General features: G+C 39.5%; 1 protein-coding gene across 3 annotated transcripts in view; it reads right to left on the reverse strand.

Moving 5' to 3' along the window:
* Positions 1–10178: 10178 nt before the first annotated feature.
* Positions 10179–13521, reverse strand: part of tmem115 (transmembrane protein 115) — a 32933-nt gene continuing 29590 nt past the window's right edge. For 2 of the 3 annotated variants that reach the window (XM_057829572.1, XM_057829571.1), the window contains one exon: positions 10179–11598. In XM_057829572.1, the coding sequence (XP_057685555.1) occupies positions 11334–11598 (265 nt within the window). In that variant the 3' untranslated portion in view covers positions 10179–11333. The remainder of the gene's footprint in view (positions 11599–13521) is intronic. The other variant, XM_057829573.1, reaches the window with a different exon arrangement.

The following is a 13521-nucleotide window of genomic DNA, read 5'->3' on the forward strand; positions in this document are numbered from 1 at the left end:
ACCATCTTCCCTGTCCCTGCTGAAGAAAAGCAGGCCCAAACCATGATGCTGCCACCACCATGTTTGACAGTGGGGATGGTGTGTTCAGGGTGATCAGCTGTGTTGCTTTTACGCCAAACATATCGTTTTGCATTGTGGCCAAAAAGTTCAATTTTGGTTTCATCTGACCAGAGCACCTTCTTCCACATGTTTGGTGTGTCTCCCAGGTGGCTTGTGGCAAACTTTAAACGAGACTTTTTATGGATATCTTTGAGAAATGGCTTTCTTCTTGCCACTCTTCCATAAAGGCCAGATTTGTGCAGTGTACGACTGATTGTTGTCCTATTGACAACTCTCCCACCTCAGCTGTAGATCTCTGCAGTTCATCCAGAGTGATCATGGGCCTCTTGGCTGCATCTCTGATCAGTTTTCTCCTTGCTTGAGAAGAAAGTTTGGAAGGACGGCCGGGTCTTGATAGATTTGCAGTGGTCTGATGCTCTTTCCATTTCAATACGATGGTTTGCACAGTGCTCCTTGAGATGTTTAAAGCTTGGGAATTTTTTTTGTATCCAAATCCGGCTTTAAACTTCTCCACAACAGTATCTCGGACCTGCCTGGTGCGTTCCTTGGTTTTCATAATGCTCTCTGCACTTTAAACAGAACCCTGAGACTATCACAGAGCAGGTGCATTTATACGGAGACTTGATTACACACAGGTGGATTCTATTTATCATCATCGGTCATTTAGGACAACACTGGATCATTCAGAGATCCTCACTGAACTTCTGGAGTGAGTTTGCTGCACTGAAAGTAAAGGGGGTGAATAATATTGCACGCCCCACTTTTCACTTTTTTATTTGTTAAAAAAGTTTAAATTATCCGATAAATGTTGTTCCACTTCACGATTGTGTCCCACTTGTTATTGATTCTTGACAAAAAAAATAAATTTCATATCTTTATGTTTGAAGCCTGAAATGTGGCGAAAGGTTGCAAGATTCAAGAGGGCCGAATACTTTTGCAAGGCACTGTATTTAAGCAAATTTTAACAAGCCATTCTGTGTGTTATATTTGCTTTATTATTTTTTTAAATTAATAATTTCAACAATCTCGCAACTAGCCTTTTTGGCGTTCTCATTTGACTCACAGGCTCTTGCGAAATACTGCTGCTGTGAAATTAAACTAGCTTGAAGTTGCCTCAATTTCTCGCTGCGTATCTTCCCTGTAATCTTGCCGTACATTTCAGCGTATCTTGTTTGGTAATATTGCCTCACATTGAACTCTTCAACCCTTAAAGACCTGCAACATTAAGCAATTATCAGAGAATCCCAAAATTTGAAAAATAAGGTCCTAATGAAACCTTTTTTTTCCAAATTTGTAAAAGAAATGCCAAAATGAATATGTGTAATAGGCACTGTAATATCTATAACCTGAAGGGGAAACGATATCGTCATCGCACACACCATATAACTGTTTGCATTAGTCTAACACATATATAGTCTAACACATACATATGGTACAGGTTTTCGTAGGCACCGTCTAACTGTTTGCATTAGGCTAACACACGTAATATAATTAATCAGGAAATGTGTATCATTTTCATATTTACGGTAGGACTACACTACTAATATAAAATAAATAGCACACCATAGTTTAATGAGAAGAAATAGAGATACACAATGCCGTCTTATCACAAGAGTGACGCACATACTCGGGGAATCTGCTCTCAGCAAACTCCAAGGACAAAGCGCTTTGTCCTAAAACAAGCACCACCAGCCCGGACAGCAAAGTTGATAGCGGGCGTCCCAATCCGCGCACGAACCTAAACCGCCCAAAACCGGCCACAGCGGGGGCGGCCCCAAAGCAACGCCCAGAAACGCCTTCGACGAGACCCGCGTCAGCAAAGACTTCAAAAAGACTGGACACTGAGATAAGACAGATTTTCTTCTGCTCGGAAACATGTAGCCTTGTTTTGGATCCAGAATTGTCCCTCCGTCGTCTGTTTTTGCCTTGTTTTTTACCATTGTCGACGAATAAATTGTCAACCTGTTTTCGGCGAGTGTTCTTCAAGCTTTTGAAACATGGAGTCAGTGTGCAAAGGGTTAACACAGGAACGCGCGGAGTTTAGCTTCCTCCTTAGCCTGGCTCCTCGGGGGAGTCAGCGACGGAGCACATTTCCGTTCTGTTGCCGGCCTCCCCTTGCAGTTTGGGCTGGGAGGACTAAATTCCTTCAAACCCTAGCTAAATCCTGTTTTTTTTCTCGTGGAATCTGCAGATGCACGTGTTGCATCCATCTTTTTTTTTTTTTTTTCAAAAAGAAATGTCAAAATTCTGAATTACTCTCAAAATCATGAAATTTTAGGTATTTCAAATGTAAAACATTTGGCAGTAAAGGGTTAAAAACAGCGACTGTCTTTTTGCAAATGAGGCAAACACAGTTGTTGGATATTTTACTGATGAAATAGTCCAATTTCCACCTATCCTTGAAGCCAACTCTTTTTTTTTTTGTTGATTATCGCAATTTTAGAAAATTGGAAGGGTCACACGGGGTAATATTGCTTAGAGTGCTGCTGCCTTTTAGTGGGTAAATGAGGAGAAGCATTTAGTGTGTAAGCTACTTCATATGCTGGTAGCAGTACTGCTGACCAATTTATTAAGTCTGTGTGCGGGCCAGACGTTATTGATTTTATGACAGAGGCTGGGGGCCGGATGAAATTCCACCACGGGCCGCATTTGGCCCCTGGGCCGGACTTTGGACATGTCTGTACTAAGCCAATATGTGGGAAAGCTAATATTTCTAAATAAAAATGAATCTGAAATTATAGCACTTGTTGGATTTCGTCACTATAGTAAGGCAAACACATTCATACAATTTTCTCATATAGTCATATAATTCTCTACACTGTTGGACTCTGGCTTCAAGACCACTTGAGAGAAAATGAACCACCACAAAGCTTTGAACCAGTTAGTTGCAAGAAGCTTCATTTGGCCATCACTGCTCAATCTCTCACCTTGGAAGAGACTTCTAGTGCTACCTGATGTCAACACTGTTGTCCCAAAATATTGCAATTCATGACTCATGCCTCCGAACATGCAGTGCAGCACCACAGATGTAAACAAACTTCAAACTTCTCTGCTAATTGTTTTATTCCGTTACTGTCCCAGTTATTTCATTAATTACCGTATTGGCCCGAATATAAGACGGTGTTTTTTTTTTGGCATTGAAATAAGACTGAAAAAGTGGCGGTCGTCTTATATTCGCGGTCTAGACATTATACTCTGTAAGATGTGCTTTAATGCTTTTGCACGCTAAGGTTAATAATGTGTGTTTAAAACTAATAGCTATAACTACTGTCTTACTTAACAGTCTTAAGGCCTTACAAAAAGAAAGAATGTGCTGTGTAAGGTCACATCCAACTGAAGGACAGATGTCAGCATGACCCAGTGGGGCAGATTTCCTGGTTTAGGTTTCTATTGCTGACCATAAAGTTTCAACACAATGAGAAGACAAATAACTGCCCGCACCCATTCCTCAAGATAACAGCTATTTCTCAAGATGTGAAACTCACACATGTATGTTGAAACTCTCCCACTTTGTCAATAAAAGCAGCGACCCCAGGAAGGGAGCTGAGAGAGAATTACTGACTTGCGAGTAAAGCGTACAGCTCTGTCAATCCTCTTCCTGGCGGCCGCCGGTGAAAACATATCTCCGTTCCAAGTCTGATCCTTCTCAGGTCCCTCTCTGGGTCTTTAATTAATTACAAAAGTGAGTTTAGACCTAACATACTCATTCACGACGCTAGATGGTGCCAGATATCATTGAAGCGATGTTCTGTCATGACAGATCTCAGCTACTCTCAAGTCTAACCAGTTTGCATTATTTTACTGCAATGTTTTTCCTTATTCAGATTTGTTTCAAGACTACAGTTAGTTAGACTTCACTTTAATGGTTGATGCAGTTATTGCAATTTTGTTGTTTTATGACAATAGATTGGTTTATTTACATTTCAAAAACCAGACGCCATTCATTTACGAATGTCATTGCACTCTAGTTTACATATTTAAATGTTCAGATATTAAGATTTGAATGAGGCAAAATAACATGCTTTTTCTCTGAAATATATGGTTATAATCATTTGTTTCAGATGTACTGTAATTATTTTCTGTATAAAAATTAATTTGGTGTTCAAAAAGTCTTTTTTCAAACTTGAGCCTTGAAAAAGAGGGGGTTGTCTTATAATCAGGACAGTCTTATATTCGGGCCAATACAAAACTAGTTATGCAATTTTGTTATGTGAACATTTTAGTTTTGTTTTTAAGAGTTCGAATGACCTTTGATTAAATTGCCTGCTATAATATTTCAATATTTGCGTAACGGGTGGAAACCTGTTCCACTGGTTTGTTCTCATTAGTGCCACAAAATGGCAGGTGGCTACTCGTAATAAGGTTGCTGGGTCAGTAATACGATCTTACTATGTATTATACTGCTCAAATCATGTGGCAGTGCATGTGATTGTTGTATTTCGATCCTTTATTTCAAAGTAGATGTGCGTCGAGAGATTTTGTATTGTGATATATCGTCAGTCGATATTTTCTCCTGAATCTAGTGGAATGTTGGAATTTCCACTACGGCTGGGAACCCCTTGGTAGCTCATGATGCGATAAGCGATACATGATAACGATATTACGATAAGGCGATACAATAATTAACGATGCATGGGTCAGGAAATCATTTTGGGATATTCTACAAAACTAATAAATAGACAAGCTATTTTTTATCATTTTGTTGTGAATTGGAATGAGTTTATCACAAGTAGACGTCCAATCCGTTTGAAGTGGGAGGGATGTCAGCGAACCATTCGCTGCCATACTTCAAACATCTATGGCCGTCAGTGGCATCCAATGCAAGGCAAGGGGTTCATTTTGGTGCATTTCTGGGTCACTTCCTGTTGATTTTAGGGAATAGCGTACCGCATGTAACAAGTCACCTTTGCTCATTAATATTCATGACGTTAGCAACTGTTGCTAGGGCGGTCAAGCTCGTGTTTGTCCCTCATGCTAGATACTAGACCTGGGAATCTTTGGGCACCTAACGATTCGATTGCGATTCAGAGGCTCCGATTCGATTATAAAACGATTATTGATGCATCCCCCTCCTTTATTATTTTTTAAAAAATGTTTTGTACATTAGTTCCAAAATTGTTCAAAAACCCTCTCAGGATAAACCAAACTACTATTTCAGTATCAATTTAACATATAACAGTAAACAAATATACAAAAATAACAGTCAATAAAATACTCCAGTCCCCATTCTGTATCAGCAGCTCTAAACTACATTCAATTAATTTAATGTTGTGAATCAATCGTTACAGTTGTTAAAATTGCTCCCATTATTCCATAATTTCCCTTCTGTTTACTTTTGACATGTCAAAGTTTTAAAACTGTTTCATCATTTAAAGATAGATTCAAGACAAGATTTTGCCGATTTAGGAGTATTTTAGATAAAAAGTTAATTAGGTTCGCGACAAAAGACCCTTCTAGAAAAGTCTACTGCTTTAAGATGGCGACTGTTTACTAACGCCGGCAAGTCTGTCATTTCGCATCTCTGTTCAATAATACATGTTATAACATCACCGTCGTCTGTCATTTTGAATCTAGTTCTACATATATATATGATATCTACTGTAGCCCAAGGGCGTAGGTTTGGTGTCAACATTGGAAGGGACGATATAACATCATATACTGCATGTAAATTTTTGCTGGGCACGGGACATCAATAAGACCAAACAGATTATTGAACTGGGGTCCGGGGCTACATTTCTCAGGCATAGGAACCTAATAATTCATATGCTAAATGATCAATGCAAAAAAAAAAAAAATCTGTATTGATTGAACTTTCACGTGTATGTCATCTAGTGACCTGCCTGTTCAATTCAAAACTGCTAAAGAAACATTTTGAAAACTTCCAGAGTAAATGACCGGATTTTATTAGCAAATTTAAATTGCAATATTTCAACATAAATTATATTAACATGCACAGTAACTACAAACTTGTAAATAATCTCTTAACTATCCAGGAATGCAAAATATAAAGATTTGTCTTAAGACCACTCAACATTATCTGTCGCAATAAAGAAATTAAAAATAACTGAAAAAAACTCAAGTCAGGGTATAATAAAAATGGAGCCTTCGTTCAGGTAAAACACTACTGCTTTTGTCAACAAGTATAGCCAAACTCAACAAAATATGAAAACTTATTACCTCGATTATGATTAATGTATGATTATCTGTGGTTAAAAAAAATGTCTGCGTAGGCTGCAAATAAAAAACTTTTTCTAAATAAATATAGTAGAAAATAAATAAATTTGAAATAAATCCAAGTCATCAGCCAATCAAATGTGTGTTTGAGGAGGGATGGTAAATGTAAGTCTAAACATAATGAAAATGAAGCATTTGTAATTGCAATCATTTTCTGGGAGAAATTGAGCATTATCTGACAGAATTGCAGGGGTGCCAATACTTTTGGCCAGCAGTGTACGTAATAATAAATGTATGTCGTGTCATGTGTTTGCCACAGGATGGCAGTAAATACATATATTAGAGAGAGCCATAGAGCCAAAAATAACAAATTAATCAATGTGTAAACTTGAAATGATGTTCAACACATGTGTCCAAGCTAGAGTTTTGTAATATTTTTCATTTTTGACATGTTATGATTTTGGCAGATTCATCTTGACTCACCCTATAATGCAGTGCTTCTCAATTATTTTCTGTTACGCCCCCCCAATCAAGACGTGAATGTTTCGCGCCCCCCTTAACTCTCTGCCGCCACTGTAAATAGTATCATTTGTCTATAAAATTACTACCATAAATACGCATCTGCCTAACATTGTGTCCTTTTTTTCTAATAAAGAAAAAAAGTAACATAGATCAACTTATAATAAAGTATAACTTTATTAACATTGTTTTGTTTGTAGCAGAGAAGACTTGACGAGCATCAATTTGCCTGAATTAAAATTTTTTTTAAAAAAAGTCACATTCCAACTGTAAAAATACACACTCAAGGTACATTTTTGACCATTTGATACAGAAAAATAAAATGTAAAAAAATCAGTAAATAATAACAAATTCAAATTGATTAGAAACATTTACTCATGAGGACAATATGCCAAAAAATTTGACCGAAAAAAAAAAAACTGTATAGAAGAAAAAAAAAAAGTGTCTTTGGACAGAAGGACAGTTTTTATTTTTGCTGCTCACACTCAGTATTACCTCCTTTGCAATGGTGTGGTTATTTTGCAATGAGCATGCTATCAATGCTCACTGGTTTACTGATATAACACTGACAAAGCAGGACGACTGTTGGCAATATTCGGCACGTTTTCGCTGAAAAACAATCAAGCGGCTTATCAATGAGATTGGGGTCGAACGTCTTTAAGTGGCGTCTTAATTGATTTGGCTCATGGCTGTCCGCTATAATTATTTTTAGACACAGTAGAGCAAAGGGTAAACGGCACGAAAAAAGCGCATTCTCGGCGGCCGAGGTAGAACCGTAGGTGAGGGCGGTCGTCGTGACGATCCAAAGCCGAAAATGGCACTTCTCGGGCGGCGACGTGAGAACCGGACAAGACAGTGGGTCGCTGCGTGAGTTAGTCCCGTCGGAAAACGGCTTTCGAAAACGGCGGCGGCGCACTGCTCTTCATAATCTGTTTTCTGTGTGCTGAGTGCTCTTCCTTAGTTCAAAAATACTGTACGCACTCTGAAAATGAGAGCGCCACTGCCACCCACTGAGTGGATGTGCAAGTACACTTTATTCGAGTAGGGCAAAAAAAAAAAAAAAAAAAAAAAAGCATGTTCCCCGAGGACACATGCTGGCATCGCTCTGCGCCCCCCCAGGGGGGCGCGCCCCACTATTTGAGAAGTACTGCTATAATGCAAATAAGGTTGCTTAAAAGTTGGTGGGGACAATTTGAGGATCCTGAAAAGTTGCCAGTGTTATGTCCCTACCGTCCCGATGCAAACCTACAACCTTGCTGTAGCCGTATGTTTGTAGCAACTAGCAACTGAGCGTTGTTTGTAGCGGCTGTTGCGTATGATTGTTTTTTTTATCTAGCGGTATAAGTTGAACATGATATTTACTCTCGGTCCGTTCCTCATTTCGTCCCAAAGACCACGCCTACTGTGTTTTACTTCCGCTTTACCTGGTATAATTCAATAATTGGATTTTGGATGTTTGTGAATCGTTCTCGAATCTTCCACGGCCGAATCGCGAATAATCTAAGAATCGGAAATTTCGCACGCCTCTACTAGATACATGTAAATAGTAGGGCTGTCATAATTATCGCGTTAACGGGGGGTAATTAATTTTTTGTAATTAACCACGTTAAAATATTTGACGCACTTAACGCACATGCCCCGCTCAAACATTAAAATGACAGCACAGTGAAATGTGTACTTGTTGTGTTTTTCGGAGTTTTGTCGCCCTCTGCTGGCGCTTGGGTGCGACTGATTTTATAGGCTTCAGCACCCATGAGCATTGTTTAAGTAATTATTGGCATCAACAATGGCGGGCTACAAGTTTATTTTTTTATTGAAAATTTTACAAATTTTATTAAAACAAAAACATTAAGAGGGGTTTTGATATAAAATTTCAATAACTTGTACTAACATTTATCTTTTAAGAACTACTAGTCTTTCTATCCATGGATTGCTTTAACAGAATGTTAATAATGGTAATGCCATCTTGTTGATTTATCGTTATAATAAATACAGTACTTACAGTTGTGGTCAAAAGTTTACATACACTTGTGAAGAACATAATGTCATGGCTCTCTTGAGTTTCCAGTTATTTCTACAACTCTGTTTTTTCTCCGAGAGTGATTGGAACAGATACTTCTTCGTCACAAAAAACATTCATGAAGTTTGGTTCTTTTATGACTTTATTATGGGTGAACAGAAAAAAAAGTGATCAAATCTGCTGGGTCAAAAATACACATACAGCAGCGCTAATATTTGGTAACATGTCCCTTGGCCATTTTCGCTTCAATTCGGCGCTTTTGGTAGCCATCCACAAGCTTCTGGTTGAATCTTTGACCACTCCTCTTGACAGAATTGGTGCAGTTCAGTTAAATTTCATGGCTTTCTGACATGGACTTGTTTGTTCAGCATTGTCCACAAGTTCTCAATGGGCTTTAAGTCAGGACTTTGGGAAGGCCATTCGAAAACCTTAATGCTAGCCTGATTTAGCCATTCCTTTACCACTTTTGATGTGTGTTTGGGGTCATTGTCCTGTTGGAACACCCAACTGCGCCCAAGACCCAATCTTCGGGCTGATGACGTTAGGTTATCTTGAAGAATTTGAAGGTAATCCTCCTTTTTTATTATCCCATTTACTCTCTGTAAAGCACCAGTTCCATTGGCAGCTAAACAGCCCCACAGCATAATACTGCCACCACCGTGCTTGACGGTAGGCATGGTGTACTTGGGGTTAAAGGCCTCACCTTTTCTCCTCAAAACATAATGCTGGGCATTGTGGCCAAACAGCTCGATTTTTGTTTCGTCTGACCACAGAACTTTCCTCCAGAAGGTCTTATCTTTGTCCATGTGATCAGCAGCAAACTTCAGTCGAGCCTTAAGGTGCCGCTTTTGGAGCAGGGGCTTCCTTCTTGCACGGCAGCCTATCAGTCCATGGAGATGCAAAACACGCTTGACTGTGGACACCGACACCTGTGTTCCAGCAGCTTCTAATTCTTGGCAGATCTGCTTTTTGGTGATTCTCAGTTGAATCTTCACCCTCCTGACCAATTTTCTCTCAGCAGCAGGTGATAGCTTGCGTTTTCTTCCTGATCGTGGCAGTGACAAAACAGTGCCATGCACTTTATACTTACAATTGTTTGCACTGTTGCTCTTGGGACCTGCAGCTGCTTTGAAATGGCTCCAAGTGACTTTCCTAACTTGTTCAAGTCAATGATTGTTCAAGTCAATAATCACTCACAAGAAATTGCTAATTCGTGTTGCTGTATGTATATTTTTGACCCAGCAGATTTGATCACTTTTTCTGTTAACCCATAATAAAGTCATAAAAGAACCAAACTTCAAGAATGTTTTTTGTGACAAAGAAGTATCTGTTCCAATCACTCTATCGGAGAAAAAGTTGTAGAAATAACTGGAAACTCAAGATAGCCATGACGTTATGTTCTTCACAAGTGTATGTAAACTTTTGACCACAACTGTATGTACCGTATGTTGAATGTATATATCCATGTTGTGTCTCATCTTTCCATTCCAACAATAAGTTAGAGAAATATACTGCATATTTTATAGATGGTCTGAATTCCGATTAATTACAATTAATTTTTAAGCTGTAATTAACTCGATTAAAAATTTTATTCGTTTGACACCCCTAGTAAATAAGTGTACGAACAAGATGTTTCCTGAGCTAAACCTACCAATTCTGTCCGAAAATGATGTCCCCGGTGCCAAATTAACTGGGAAAGAAACATTAAAACTGTTCAGTTCATCCGGACACTTAGACTTCCATTCTCCGTGTCAAACAGCTCAACAGGACAAGTTTTATTAAAAAACAAAACCAAAAACAACTGTTTCCACATATGCTAAACAACCATGAACCGTTCTGCGCGTATGAAATAATGCAGTAAACACAATTTGATTTTACCCATTTTTATTATGTTTTCCGCATTTTGGCTTCTTCTGCGTTGAACATTTAACATGAATAACCCACCAAAGAAATCATTTTGGCTTTAAATATGAAAAGCCCTTCATCCCACTTAGCATGGATCGGAATCTGGGCTACAGAGCCCTTTCCGATCGTGGAGTAAACTCCGTATATAAAGTAATCCGTTCCAACTGGGATGGCTTGCAATGTCTGACCACGGTAGACGTGCGATCCGTTTGAACTGGGATGGCTAGCAGCGACCGTTCACCGATTTGGAGTCTATTGCCATCACTCAATGTATTTGTCCACACAAGTGCAGCAATAACTTTCACGAGTTATAGCAAACTAATAATAAAGGCGAGTCAAGTAGGACAGTTCAGAATTAGACTTGGAGTAAAATTAAATATCAGACAGATCAGAAAATGTTAAGCTAAGGACTGCACGAAAAATTGCCGAATCTTAAGTTTTGCGCTTCATGTTTAAATCCCAAAAACTGATCTCTCACCTGGAGCTGTAGACACCTTTAGTCAAGTCAAAATCTTCGTCGTGAAAAAGAGTTCTCTTGGCAAACATCTGTGGCTGCAGTGAAAAGACGCAAGAATGTAGCCAAGTTTGGACTTGACGTTCGTATTAACAGAGTGCGAAATGTCCGACACCTTCCGTGCCGACGATCTGAAGAGGGTTACGACCGAGAAGGCGCGTCCTCGAAGCTGATGATGCTCGATTCCGGGTTGCCTTGCGCTCCGTTGCCGGCGGAGGACGAGGGATTAGCGGAGAGCGCCGTGCCGACGGCGCCTCCGGAGGAAGGAGGATCGCGCTGAAGGAGAGGCCGAGTTTCGGTTCGGATCTCGTCGGCGTCTTCGTCTTCCTCGTCGTCCATGCTGGGCCAAGCTGACTGGTCCTCCACCCGTTTTAGACGCTCGTTAAGCGCTTTAAGCGCCAGTTGTCTGCGAGGAGAAGACATTTTCTTAGTGAGTGTTAGCGGTAGGAACTTGTGTGTGCCTCACGATGCAACAATTATCGATACATGAGTAAGAAAAACGTTCTAGAATATTCTACAAAACAAATAAAACAGAAAAACAGGCAAATTTCGTCCTTCTGCTGTCATTCGCTGCCACCATCTCACTTCAAACGGATTGGACATCTATGGCCATCAGTGGCAGCAAATTACAGCCAAGGGGTTCATTTTGGGGCATTTAAAGTAATTTCCTGTTGTTTTTGGGGCATTTAGGGGTCACTTCCTGATTATTTTGGGGCATTTACAGGTCACGTCATCTTGATTTTGCGTTATGAAGTCAGTATGCATCTCGCCTAATGCAACATTTCGATATGCTTGCTAAAAGTTAACAAACATTACCATGAATGGAGTTGTTCCTCACAGAAACTGCTGATAGTTATTTTCGCCTCAGATAATCATGAACCTTCCTGACCACGGAATGTCCCAGACCCGGCCTGTCTACTTTCTATATGTGTCAATGTATAACTGCCCACCAGCAAGGTGTATGACCCATTTTGCAAGAGAAGAGCAAACCACCAAATTTTCCAGACACACCTTATCTGTATAAAGGAAGACTGGCCCCTCTACTTGTGCATTTTATCCATTCAGCGTTATCTGTAACTAAATGCACCCAGAAATTTCTGAAATTTAAACTGCGTAGTATTCATCTCTTGCCTCCAGTCTTCATTTAACAATCTAGTCTTGCTGTCTCACCTGAACTGAAAAAGAACACGCAGAGGACCTGAAAAACTGCCTCCAACAGTTAGTGAAAAGGAAGTGACTCAATAAAGGCCCCAAATGAATAGGAAGTGACTCAAAATCAACAGGATGTAACCAGTCAATTCCCTAAAATGAACAGGAATAGACCTGTAAATGCCCTCAAAAGACTGGCTGTGAATGCCAAATCCAGTCAAAATGAATATGATGTCTAGTACCGTCGATGGCACCCAGTGAGCTCACAGAGACAATATTGTAATGGAAAATTTTGGTCGTCTTCTTTTGTTGTTTAACGGATAAAAAGACTTGTAGTTTTAAAAGATAAACGTTATTATGAGTTAAAATTAGGAGTGGGAACCTCTTGGTACCTCACGATACGATACGATTTGCGATACAAAGCTCACGATAACGATGATCTGACGATAAGGCGATACAACGATTATCGATACATTGGTCAGGAAATCATTCTTGGATAGTACAAACAACTAATAAACAGAAAGAAAAGTTTCTGCTGTGAATGGGAATGAGTTTATCACTAGTAGACGTCCAATCCATTTGAACTGGCATCCCTCCCACTTCAAACGGATTGAACGTCTATGGCTGTCAGTGGCAGTCAATGCCAGGCCATTAGGTAATTTTGGGCCATTTAAGGTCTCACTGGAACAGGTTCTTCAGGGAACAATCTTTGTAAATCTCACTGGAATGGCACCAAACAAAAGTTCCAGCATCATCACCTTGTCAAGAGTCAAGAATCTGCATTGGACAAGGTGATGATGCTGAAACTTTTGTTTGGTGCCATTCCAGTGAGATTTACAAAGATGGTTGCCTGAAGAAGACATCAAAATTCCCTCAGTCCTTGATGATGTAGGGCTGCATGTTAGGCAAAGGCACTGGAGATATGGCTGTGGTTAAATCTTCAATAAATTTCAAGAGTTTACATTGAAATTTTAGACATTTTAGATTTCTTATCCCTTCAATTGAAAATATGTCATTTTCCAAGATGACAATGCATCATGCCACAGAGCTAAAACCGTTAAACCAGTCCTTGGAGAAAGACTTATCCAGTCAATGCCATGGCCTACAAATAGCCCAGATCCCAACCCTCTTGATAACCTGTGGTGGAAACATTGACACCTTTTAAAAACGATATCTCGAT

Source organism: Corythoichthys intestinalis, chromosome 2 (genome assembly GCF_030265065.1).
Source record: "Corythoichthys intestinalis isolate RoL2023-P3 chromosome 2, ASM3026506v1, whole genome shotgun sequence".
NCBI lineage: Eukaryota > Metazoa > Chordata > Actinopteri > Syngnathiformes > Syngnathidae > Corythoichthys > Corythoichthys intestinalis.